Consider the following 13,235-nt stretch of genomic DNA (forward strand, 5'->3'; position numbering starts at 1 on the left):
TCTGTAGGATGCAGAAATCTGCTAGGCTCTGCTAAAACCGAGAGGCCTGAAAGAGTCCCTCAAAACCAGCCGGTCCTGGGCTGCTTTTCTCTTCCTTTCCACCAGAGGCGATAGGCTCTTTCCAAACTGATCTGGAATAGGCCGGTCCCGGGGAGTGGCCTGAAAAAACATCAAAGATTAAAAATCACCTCAAACAAAGAACAAAGGTCAATACCCAACATCCGAGGAAGCCTGAAGCTTCCATCTGCCACGAAAAACAAAGGTGACTCCTCCCTAACATTCTCTCGGGGCCCGCGGCCGCTCAGTCATACAGAGACTGGGCAGGTCTGAGGTGAGTAAAGCGTGAGCACCGCTGCCGACCGGAAGTGGAAGAAAGCCCGGGGCGGGGTGAGGACAGGCCAAGGCACGCCTGCGCAGTCAGCAGGGGTTGCAACGCTCATGCGCAGTTGGGCGGAGAAGAGGTGACGCTCGGAGCGTGGGCCACCACTCTCACGGATCCGGTTCCGCCCTCCCTCTAGCTGCTGATCTTTGCGGGCTAGCGCTCGAGATCCCTTTCCCAGAGTCCTCTGCGCCGTGAAGAAGCGGCTCCCGGGGACTGGGGGCATTTTGTGTTGGCTGGAGCTGGAGTAACAAGATGGCGGCGTCAGCGGAGTGACAGGGGTCCCTCCGGGCCGGAGCCGGCGGCAGTGGTGGCAGTGGTATCGCCGCCCTAGCTCACCGCGCCCCTTTTCCAGCCCACAACGTCGCCGCGAAGGCGAGGCAGCGGCGGCCGCCCAGAAACAAGTGGCCCAGCCTGGTAACCGCGAGAACCCCTTACAAACTGCGGCCTGGCAAAAAGAAACCCGACTGAGCGGTTGTAATCAGGTTCCCCTAGACTGATTCTGGGCCCTATAGCGCCGGGAAGGGCCTCCGCGTTCCGTTTCCTGCCGCCCTCCTCCGCAGCCTTGCCCCGTGGAGGAGCCCCAGAGGCCTCCATCCTCCCCTCAGAGGTGTCGGGGCTTGGCCCCAGCCTCCATCTTCGTCTCCCAGGATGGCGAGCAGCAGCGGCTCCAAGGCCGAATTCATTGTCGGAGGGAAATACAAACTGGTACGGAAGATCGGGTCTGGCTCCTTCGGGGACATTTATCTGGCGATCAACATCACCAACGGCGAGGTAATCACCGGGGTTGGGGGAGGGGGTTCACCATAACGTTGCGCCCGTCCTCACTCCCCCAGCCCCCAAGCTGCTCGGACCTCTTGCCACCGCGCACGCACGCACTGGGGAGTCCAGAGAGCCAGTCTTCCTGGCTTAGGAACCTCCCCCGCTCTCTTGCCCTAAAAGGGAAAGAACTCAATGGAAAGGTTGGGTGTACTCGTTTCCCAGCTCGTTAAACATGTCCCGTCAATGTCCTTTTGTCGAAGTTTTTTTTAACTGTCGTTTAAGGTGGAAACAGCAAAATCCTATTTCTGTGATTTCCCATGTTTTTACTTTTTTAATATTGAATTCCACTGGGGTTCTTGTTCCAATTAGGGCAGTTTCCGATCACCTAGTTCCTTAAAACCTCTCATTAGCGTTCAGAGGTTGTTTCTTTTCTTTGGATGAATAATTTTCCTGCACTTTAGAGGACGTACCGATTTCGTCACTACCCCCTGAAGAGGCCTTTGAGGCTGCTTGCCTCGTTTTATAATTACAAAGAGAGCTTCCTCTTCCCAGCCTTTCTCTTCTCGCAGTCGCGACCTGGAGCTTTGTTAATATCGCCCTCCTTTCCCAAGTGACATTGAATCCTTAGGGATGTTGATGCCATCATCCCCTCTTTCCCCCTGCAGGAAGTGGCAGTGAAGCTAGAATCTCAGAAGGCCAGGCATCCCCAGTTGCTGTACGAGAGCAAACTCTATAAGATTCTTCAAGGTGGGGTTGGCATCCCCCACATACGGTAAGAACCCATAAGCATATAGGCAATCCGCTGAGGGAAGAGTGGAATGGGGAAATGGGTAGAGGCAGGTAATGGGACCTGCTGAATCCGGGTCTTGGTATTTGAGTTACCCGGGTTCCCTGTAACTGGTGGTTTCCTGTGAACCCTGAGTTCCTGCGATCGCTGAGTAAATTTTAGTTTGCCAACTTAGTTTACAATTTCAGTTTATTACACTCTGCTCCATTTAGCTTCCGTCATTCTTCCTCTTCCCGAGGCTTTCCTTTGCAGTAAAGTATGCAGGTCATCTTTGGTCCCTACGCGGAAAGGCTGGCTGCTGTTTTCCTTACGGCAGCACCTCTGATGTTTTTGGGTTTGTCCAGTGAAGTGGATTTGAAGGTGCCGAAGTGACCGGGCTCAGCCAGTTCGGGTTGCTATTGGAGCTGGCTTGGGAAATGGCTGCTCTTTTGTTGTGTTTTTGTTCCAACATGTCTTCCTCCTCCGCTTAGAAAATGGCGGAACGACGTGACTCAACCCCATATTCCTGCCCTTTTCTCAGGGTTCACAAATTATGCTTCTTTGATTCCTCCTTTAGTAGCCTTGAGTGGATTAAACCTTTGAAAACCCAAGAATAAAGCTGCAGGAGGCGGTGGGGTTCTAGGAAGGAGATGGCATAATGACAGTATCTTTGTGATCTCTGCAGCAGATGCGACAAGAAATTGTTAAGTTATACTATGTAAAATCCTTCCTATTCCTCTTAAAGGTGTTAATTACTGTAAGCTTTTATTATTTGTAATGTTTGGTACAGTTCGGTCTGTACTAAATTTTTATAGGTAATGACAAAGGCAGTTTGAATGGCACCAAGTATGTTGAAATTTACTGAGTATCAGTTGTATTAAAAGAAAGCTTAATCACTTAACCACAGTTTCATAAGTAATTTAACCTGTTGAGTTATTTTGTCAGTAAAACTTCACATCAGGGAAATTATAGCCTCTTTTGAAATGCAACATTGGCAAATGCAAGTAGTAATAGTAATCAGGATAAAAGATGACCAGATAAAGACATTATGTTCTCTCAAATGGTTGACTTTTTAATTTTTTGATTTCTGAGATTAAAGAGCTTCTTAGAACAGAGACTAAAATATAGTTTAAAACCCAGCCATTTTCCAAAAATACTCAGAAATAACATTTGCAGAAAAGATTCAGAATAGTTAAGAATTGAATGGTATTTACTGTAGCTTCTTTTTCTACTACAGTTTGTAATTTTCAAATCTCGAATTAAGAACTGGATTGCATACATTAGTTCTGATGTGGAGACAGCCAAAATAAAACTATCTTTTAAAAAAATTACAATGTTGGTAGACATTTTTAATGGAGAAGTAGAATGATAAAATGTACAGTTGGTCATAAGTGATCAAGTAAATGTTTTGGAAGAAAATTCCAAATTTATGAAGTAAAGATTAATGTGAAATCTGAGAAGATCCAGATTTGGGATATTAAATGATTCCCATCCCTTAAAAAAATCCCTACTGTGTGTGGATTTGATTTCCATTGCTATCATTTTTCCTAGACTTTCATATAATGGAGTCATACACTATGAGGTCATTTGTGTCTGGCATCTTTCAGTTACCATAATGTTTTTGAGATTCATCCATGTTGGGAGATTTTATAGATTTCACAAATCAGGTGGAATTTAATGTATTTGAAATCATTTCCAAAAAGCATTAAGCATCTGCCATTTTCAGTATTAAACCCAAGTTAAGTACATGCCCTTTTATCTGGTAGCTTTTATTTAAGACCTGATACACACCAATAAGGGCAATGAGTAATATACTGAGTAAGCACATGAATAAATGAAATTAACTGGGAGGTAGAATAATAGGTGCCTATTATAAGATAGTGAATGCAGAGAGAGTTATGGTAGTTAGAAGCTGTCTGGGTGGGGCTGAAGAGATTAACCTGGCTTTCAGATTAAGGCTTCCTGGGAGAGGAGATGGGATTTCAGGATCTGGCTCTAAGGAAAAAGCTTGGAGAACTGGTTGGGTAGGGCATCCAAGAATAGAGTGTGGCTTTGGGGTGTAGTCTTTAAGGCAGAATATAGTAATTGAATGAGGGTGGGGAAAGGGTAAATTTGTTTTAGGAGTGGTAGGGTCAGGTACATAGAAACAAAAATGGTTTATTGGTTTTTAGAGTAAAGTGTGGGAAAAAAGGTTTTTCCACTGAAGCTTAAAGGATAAGATAGATTAACATAAATGTTATTTGGATGGCAACATCTTTCAATCCTCTCAGTTCCCCACTATTTCTATATCACTTATAGGTAGCATATACTTAATATTTACTTGGTAAATATTGAATTAGGTTGGCTGTTTAGTTTTACCTAGGTTAAATAATGCAGTCTATGTGTTATTCATTGTTTTAGAAGTGTTGGCACTAATTTTGAAAGTTTAGATTTTGCTGCATTTACCCTTCATATACACATTTCCTCTCCACCCCTTCTCAAATTCAAATTTTCTATTAGGAAACTCTGAATAGAATTTGCTTTGAGATGCTTTGGGATATCCTAAAACAGGGCTGAAAATTACCTGGCCTACATAGCTGACCTGCCTTACCTATTAAGTAGGAGCATAGCATCCAGTATAAAAAGCAAGGACGGGAGAATAGCATCCAGTTTCTTGATATTTTAAGAAACTAAATGCTTGAACCTTGTGAATTGACATCTGGGAGCTCACTTAAAATTATAATTGATGCTTAAACAACAAAGGATCGAGGCACCAACTGACATCCACCCAGTTGAAAATTCATGTATAACTTTTGGCTCCCCCAAAACTTAACTACTAATAATAGCCTACTGTTGACCAGAAGCCTTACTAATAACATAAACAATAGATTAACATATATTTTGTATACTGTAGGTATTATGTACTGTATTCTTATAATAATGTAAGCTAGAGAAAAGAAAATGTTACTAAGAAAATCGTAAGGAAGAAAAAATATATTTAGTATTAAGTGACAGTAGATCATCATAAAGGTCTTCATCCTCCTCATCTTCACATTGAATAGGCTGAGGAAGTGGAGGGGTTGGCGGTGCTCTTTGAGGGGTGGGAGAGGTAGAGGAAAATCCACATGTAAATAGACACGCACAGTTCAAACTTGTGTTGCTCAAGGGTCAACTGTACTATTTCCATTACAGCCCTCCTTATCTTTGTGCCACTCTGAATTGAATTAAAATGTCCTCTAAAGAAACAATTATGATGTACTGGAAAGTTCTTAAGTAGATAGTAAAATGTTGGAGGTTTGAGCTCTAGATCTGCTATGTGATATTGGCTGGGTGATGTAGAGTCACTCAGTCCCTTAACCTCTATGGGTCTGTCAAGTTTCCTCATCTATTAAAAAAAAAAAAAAAAGGATTTTACTAAGTTAATTTTCTAGCTTGGTCGGGATAGGAAAGGAGAGTGCTGAACAGAAAGATTTAGGGCTTCCTACCCTTCTTTTACCAGAAGAATATTCATTTCCATTTGCTTTTGCATGCTGAGCATTTGGATAGGCTTTTGTTTGAACAAGGGTTCACTACTAAAGTCACTGAGGATAGTACGTAGAAAGCATTTCATCATTTTGACGATATAGCTAGATCTTACCTTTGAATGTTATTTTAGGAATGAAGTACCACAGAAGACTTTTAGAAATGTCCTCTCTCTCAGGTAAACTATAGAGTGACAAATCAGAAGAAAGTAAAATAATGAAATATACTTTTATAAGGAAATCATGTATAAAGAAGGTGAGACAAGAGCAAGGGAAATTTGAAGAGACCAAGTTGCCCTCTGTTGCCCAGGCTGGAGTGAAGTGGCTATTCATGGTGTGATCATAGTGTTCTGTAGCCTCAAACTCCTGGGCTCAAGCCATCCCCCTACCTCAGCCTCCCATGCAGCAGGGAACACAGGCCCGCCATACTTGGCTATCTAATTTTTTTTTTTTTGCTCTCTGAATGTCAAACATTCTAGAAGATATTTATAAAGTACTAGTTAATCCTTACTCTTCACTGTTAAAAGCAGCTTAAATATTAATCTTTTTGGCACTTGAGTGAATATCCTGTGAATAAGATTGTAATGGCTGTTGTCAGAGAACAAAGGTGGTAACTGCGCTACGTATATCTTCGTTAAGATAACTTACAGATCACTACTAGAGAAATGTGATTTTTAACTCAAAGGGTGACTGACTCCATGGTATACTAGAGATGCTTTATACTGGCTAATGGAGTAATGTAAATGCTAGTTAGCATGTTTGAGCTGGTTGAAACCTAAGAGATATATTCATACCAATTAAAATATTTGAATCTCAGGAGTTACTAGAGTCTCCTCACTCTGAGTCCTCCTGAGAGCCATTATCGCCTTTATGTCAAGGTCAAATCATACCTTTCCATTTGATGCTGGAGAGCTATACTTTGCCCCCTCACTTAATGGCATTTGGCCTTAGAGAAGCTGAAAAGCTTTTTTATAAGTGTAAGTAATCTATTATTTGTATATTTAACTAGATGCTTATAATTCAGGTTGTTATTCTTTTTGAATCCGTGGATTGCAAGATAAAAACTTTCGTTGGAAATTATTAATTTGGAGTAAATACTGGTGAGTCCATATAAAGTATATGGGTTTTACGTCTTTGGCTTTAGACATTTTTAGAGCTAGATCATTTGGTTTCAAAGTATATTTAAGCTGTACCTGAATATCATTAAGTGTTGGTTTTCTCATGATCTCTTAATGTTTAATAAAGAATTTTACCATCAAGAATTCTATTAAAAAAATTGAATTTGGAGCAAATGTTGTAAAATTAGTCCTTGAGTTTAACAGAAGTTTGTATGAGGTTATTTGAATACCTTTATAGCTTTCAATGAATGAGAACCATGTTAAAATGATGATTTTTTTTTGGTTACTATTACTGTTTCTAATGCAATCTCAGATGGCCCTTAAATTGTGAATGACCAGTATTAACATAGCATGGACTAATTAATGGATGTCTTAATAGAATTTTTAAAAACTGAAGTGTAATTTTCATACAGTGACATGGCACAGACCTTAATGTGTGATTGGATCAGTTTTGACAAATGCATACAAAGGTGTAACCCACACCCCACTGAGATACTTGATTTTTCTTTATATACACACAGACACTGCTAATTCTTAGTATGCTACATTCTGTGACATTAGTTTTATTTTTTTAAAAGTTAGTCTCTTGGATCGTAGTTACAGCACATTTCTTCTGAATTTGATGTTGATTTACTCATATGCAAGACTACAAGTTAATAGTCTGTTTATCACCATGAAGTGCACTATGGAATATACCTGACAAAATAATCAGGTGGTGGTGGTACCTTTACCTTATTTTCCTTCGAAGAACTAGAGTACTGCCTTTTCCTGTCCGTGAGAGGTCAGTAGGGTATGTTGTGGCTGTTACAATGGGGACTTTGGAAGTGCTGTATAAAAAAGGTTTAACTGAAGAGAGGACGTTTTGATCCTCAGTGTAAAGGGAAATGGAAAAAGCACTATATTGACAGAATTAGGGTTCTGCCTGTAATGCCATCTAGATTTGAACCTAGAATGAATTCTATAATTCGTAACATTAGTTTTCATTTATAAAAGGCTTTTGTAAGATCAACTAAGTCTTAAGAGTTTTTTCATGCATTGTATAAATTGATAGAATCAGTAGGATAAAACATACCTCTTCTGTTCTCTGATGCAGTAGTTTGTTCTAACTTTAAGGTATAATTGCCTTTTATTTATTCATAACATTGACAACTACTATCGAAACAAGGGAACAATTGGCTAAACGTTTTTCCCCTCTGCATGCAAGAAAAAGAGTCCAGCATTATCCAGGCATCGTACTCGGTTTCAGTTACAACAATCCAATAAGGTAGAGTTTCATGTCAAGTGTGTGAGTTGAAATGGTTAGTTTGCCTGATGTCACACAGCTGATGTGTGATTTGAACAGATCTTCCTATGTCTTTCAACTATACCAATAGTTCCCAACTCTTGCTGCACAGTGGAATCACATGGGGGAGTTTTGTTTTGTCACCCAGAGTGGAGTGCAGTGGTGTGATCACAACTCACTGCAGTCTCCAACTCCCAGGCTCAAGAGATCCTCCTGGCTCAGCCTCACGAGTAGCAGGGAATACAGGTGCATGCCACCATGCCTGGCACATTTTTTAAAATTATTTTTTGTAGAGGTGGGGTCTTGTTGTGTTGCCCAGGCTGGTGTGGAACTCCTGGCTTCAAGCAATCCTCCCGAAGTGCTGGGATTATAAGCATGATCCACCATGCCCAGCCTACATGGGAATCTTTAGAACAATATGACACCAACTCCTAACCTCATATATTTTGATTTAACTAGTTTGGGGTACAGCCTAGGTATCATGATTTTTAAAAGCTTCCCAGATGGTTTTGATGTGCAGCAAAGTTCAGGAACCATTGTACTATGCCATATTTTGGAAATTAATAATTGTTGTCTCCCTGCCCAGCCCCATCAGCCTACATCTTTTCCTAGAACTATAACTGTGATAAAGCTGTATTCTTAATTTACACACTTCCTCCTATGAATTAGGAGGTTAATTCAAGAAATCCTGTATTAGGCAGCATGGTACTGGAAAGTGCACTGTAATCCTGTACAGTCAAATTCTTTGATTTCTGAAAAGTATCTAAAACCAATAGGCGAAACAATTTAGTTCTTCACATGTTTAAGGTGCATACCTACAAGAATGCATTCTGGAAAGTCCTTGAGGGAAAGAACTATGTCTTGCTGATAGAGGCATCTTTGTGTTCCTTAACATAGTACTGGGTGTAAAGACGGCACTGAATAAATGAAATTCTGCTTTTATTGTATCTATGTAAATTTACTTTTTAAAATGGAATCCCGCAGAAGGTTATGGCTACTATACATTTTTATTGAATTTTAGAAGTACTTGAGCATGTATGGTTCAATTCATAGTGGGAATATTCATCCTCTCTGTGGTACTTACTGTTTAAGTATCACTGAACCCACTAGCTGGCCACCAATTTACAAATGGAAACCTGGCTGTACTAGTTCATTTAGCTTTGAACGCTGGTGTAAAGATAATACTATATCATTAAAAGCTAATGTCCATTAACTTCACAGTAAAGGCTTACTGTTGTGGATGTTCATCAGCTTAAGTATCTGTTAGCATCCATTAGTGGTGTTGGCCATTTGGAATTTCTTTTGGTTCTATTTCAGTAACATCAGGAAGTTGCTTCTTATGGCAACTTTTGTACTGAAGAAGGATTTTTTTAAGAGAGAGGATGGTGAGAGTGACAATGGCTGAAGTATACATAGTATAAATCATCCATGTTTCACTTGTGCCATCACTAAATGTACAGTGCAGAAGTTTGTGTATAAACCTTCTGAAATTGAAGTTGTCCTGTATTTCAGCTCATCTGAAACCTGCTCTAAGTACTGTACTTACCTATTATGTTTCCCTATACTGTCAAAGCATTCTGCCCTTTTGGTGGCTTTTATGAAAAGGGGGCTGTGAGATCTGATTTAAAGCTACTTTGTTGGAAAGTAGTAGCATGAAATTTTTGTAGATTTTAAGTTCCATATTTTCTAAGTCTTAGTTGTATTAGAGATGTCTAATACATTGTCCTTAATAACAACCGAAATAATGAAATTCTTCTAATTAAAGTTCATACTTTTAGGGGAATATCATTTTTTCCCTTTTTCATTTTTTCACTATGATCTTTACTATTCAGATTGGGTTTTGTTTTGTGTTTGGCTGTTCTCCTTTGATTGAAATTATGACCAAGCTCCACTTACTGAAATCCTAGTGTTCTACTTGTGACCCTCCATAATACTAATGCTTTGCATTATAATGCATAATATTGATGTATCTCTCTTGTAGAAGTGGATGTTGTTAGTTTCTACTCTTCAAATGAAAGCTCTGATGGTTTGTACGGTACCTTGTAGAGGATAACAAGCATTTCTTTATACCTACTGTGTGCCAGGCAAAGGTTAAGATATTGGTACATTTCAGTGAACAGACAAAAATTTTGTGAGGTTTAAATTCTCTTAGAGCATCTGCCATGAGCATGGCATATAGTTGTAAATTTGTCTCTTGCTAAAAATCAGGAGGAAAGATGTCCAAGTCTCAAATTGTACGAAGACATGAATGTTTCCTTTAACATCAAGGGGATAGTGTACTGAGTGTGAACCTCAAACAGTACCTCAAAGCATTTAGAGATTGCCTTGATTTGTCAGGTCAGTAGTACCACATTAAGGCCCTATTCATGTGAACCCTGCTAGTCAGCATTTTTGAAACTTTGACCATGTATAATAATTACCTACAGAGCTTGTTAAAAATGCAGGTTGCACCACCTTACTCCTAGATTTCTGTTTGACCAGTTCTGGAGTGGGGCCCAAGAGCTGTATTTTTTACTAGTACCCAAAGTAATTTCTGCTAAAGACCAGAGAACCACACTTGGAGAAATTCTGTGCTAAGGTTTTGGTACTCCATTGTATTGAGCTGTTGGTGGTAGTTAGTGAATTTTGCTGAGACTGCTGTGGCTATTACAGGAAATGCTATTGACTTGCTGGTTGATGTTTTATAATTATCAGGCAACTGCTTTTTGTACTAAAAGTAATAATCTCTTATTTCTGTAATGCTTTGTAATTTACCAAATGTTTTTACATAGACTTATCTCATAATTACCACAACACCTCTTGATAAGTAGAGACGGTTAATAAAAATCTTTGGCTAGGTGAAGTGGTTCATGCCTGTAATCAATCACAGCATTTTGGGAGGCCAAAGCGGGAGGATCGCTTAAGGCCAGGAGTTGAAGACCAGCCTGGGCAACGTAATGAGACCCTTTCTCTGACAAACAGAAAAAGAGTTAGCCAGGCATGGTATCATGTACCTGTAAATCTCAGCTACAGGAGAGGCTGAAGCAGGTGGATCACTTGAGCCCAGGAGTTTGAGGTTGCAGTGAGCTATGATGACACCACTGCACTCTAGCCCAGGCAACAGAACGAGACCCTGTCTCAAAAGAAAAGGGAAAAAAAAAAATCTTTGACAAGTGACAGCTTATACAGAATCATAAAGCAAGAAAACGACAAAGCAAGAGCTAGAGTCTTTTCTGGCTGCTGATCCAGTATTCTTGGTACTATTACATATACTGCCAACTTGGCCAGTTCCCATTCTTAAACCCAACTGCTGGTTTACTTGATCACTTTTTATTTTACTTGGGTTTTTTTGGTTTTTTTAGAGGTAGGGTCTTGCTCTGTTGCCTCGGCTGGAGTACAGTGGCAGGATCATATCTCACTGCAGCCTCAAACTCCTGGGCTCAAGAGGTCGTTCTGGCCAGGTGAGGTGGCTCACGCCTGTAATCCTAGCACTCTGGGAGGCCGAGGTAGGAGGATTGCTTGAGCTCAGGAGTTCCAAACCAGCTTGAGCAAGAGTGAGACTCTGTCTCTACTAAAAATTAGCCGTGTGTGGTGGTGCACGCCTGTAGTTGTAGCTACTCAGGAGGCTGAGGCAGGAGGATCGCTCAAGGTCAGGAGTTCGAGACCAGCCTGAGCAAGAGCAAGACCCCGTCTCTACTAAAAAATAGAAAGAAATGATCTGGACAACTAAAAATATATATGGAGAAAAAATTAGCCGGGCATGGTGGCGCATGCCTGTAGTCCCAGCTACTCGGGAGGCTGAGGCAGTAGAATCGCTTGAGCCCAGGAGTTTGAGGTTGCTGTGAGCCAGGCTGACGCCACGGCGCTCACTCTAGCCAGGGCAACAGAGTGAGACTCTGTCTCAAAAAAAAAAAAAAAAAAAAAGGAATCATCCTTACTTCCTCAGAGAAACTTGCCCTGATTCCTCCCTCTAAAAACAGATTGGATCACTGTAATTTGTGCCACCTAACACTGCATTGTTAAGTCAAAAAAGCAGGGATTATGTGGTATTGTCTTGTTAGCTACTACAAATATTGAATAAATAAATGAATAGTAGCTTTGGTGGTGAATGGTGATATGTACCAAAGAAAGTTTTTTGTTTTTATGATTTTCAGAGTTAAGGAACATTTACACATCTTCGAAGGCAAATGGCAAGGAATAAGGAGATGGAGAATATGAAATCGTTATGCTGTAATTTAGGGATCTTGGAGGTGCTGTGAGCAAAGGGTTAGTAGTAACAGGAAGGACGGTTAGGGTGGAAGAGAGTGAAAGCGAGTCATTTTAGCTGTGTTATTGCTGAGTAAATATCCACATAATTTTCAAATTTTAGGTCTTATTCTATGGTCTGTTTACTTCAAAAGTTAGTTTAGAGAAGGAGTTCTTAACTTGGTCCAGCGATATCCCCTACCTCCATCCCTCATGAGATCTGTGAACTTGGACAGGTAAAAAAATTACATCTTTATTTTCATGAACCTGTAAAATCTGGCTTTTTTTTTTTTTTTTTGGTAAGTGTAGGCAAAAACCTCCATTAGTTTTTAGCAGAACCTGTACTTTGTCACCGATAGAAATCACAGATATTTTTACATCACATCATTGTTGCCAGTATCTTAAAATGTGGCTTATACTCATTAGTACTTCCAAACTATAGCACTTAAAACCTATCCCTATATCATATTATTTAATGCATTAATAAAGAGAATATGTATATTATGATACTATATCCCAAAATTGATTTTTTGAAAGTAATTTTATGTTAGCTGAATTTCACTATAATTGGTTTCCTTTATAATGTGTATTTTATTTTGTGCATTTAAAACATTCTGAGAAGGGATGTGTGGGAAGAAAAGGTATTTATGATTTTGAGAATATATCTGTATAGTAAGTGGCAGATACTGTTAAGAAAGACACACATAAGTGTTAATGTATAGGAACATTAAAAGGAATTCAGAGAAAAGAAAGGGTAGCTAGAACTATTAGCAATAGCATCCAGGTGTAGAGTCAGAAATGCCGAAGTGATAATATGTGCATATTGTGTTGTTAAGGGGTAGATTGTGGATACAAGCAATAATAGTCAATGACTTTGGGAATTCTGGGAAATGGGAGATCAGTGTGGGATAGGTGACATAAGAAAGATTTCTTTGACATCTGGGTTTTAAGAGGTTGGGATTGAAAGTAGAGAGAAGCTCAGAATAGAAGTGGGAAACATAGAGTGAAGGTACAAACTAAGAATAGGTAGGATTTGAATAAGTAGAAGACCATTCCTAGTTTCTAATCTGTGTGTAATAATGTCTGAATGACTTAGTCCAGATGGAAAGCACAGATGGAGGGTGTGAGGTGTTAGCTTTGGAGAATTAAGCTATATATTCCTTGAAACCAAAGGGAAGTATGAAAGAAACACCTGTCTCTTGGG

General features: G+C 40.0%; 1 protein-coding gene across 1 annotated transcript in view; it reads left to right on the top strand.

Annotated features, from left to right (window-relative positions):
• The first annotated feature begins 227 nt into the window (after positions 1–227).
• Positions 228–13,235, top strand: part of CSNK1A1 (casein kinase 1, alpha 1) — a 36,462-nt gene continuing 23,454 nt past the window's right edge. The window contains exons 1-2 of the mRNA XM_012658230.1: positions 228–1,153; positions 1,807–1,913. Coding sequence (XP_012513684.1) covers positions 1,031–1,153; positions 1,807–1,913 — 230 coding nt within the window. The 5' untranslated portion in view covers positions 228–1,030. The remainder of the gene's footprint in view (positions 1,154–1,806; positions 1,914–13,235) is intronic.

This window comes from Propithecus coquereli, unplaced genomic scaffold (assembly GCF_000956105.1).
Source record: "Propithecus coquereli isolate 6110/MARCELLA unplaced genomic scaffold, Pcoq_1.0 Scaffold58, whole genome shotgun sequence".
Classification (NCBI taxonomy): domain Eukaryota; kingdom Metazoa; phylum Chordata; class Mammalia; order Primates; family Indriidae; genus Propithecus; species Propithecus coquereli.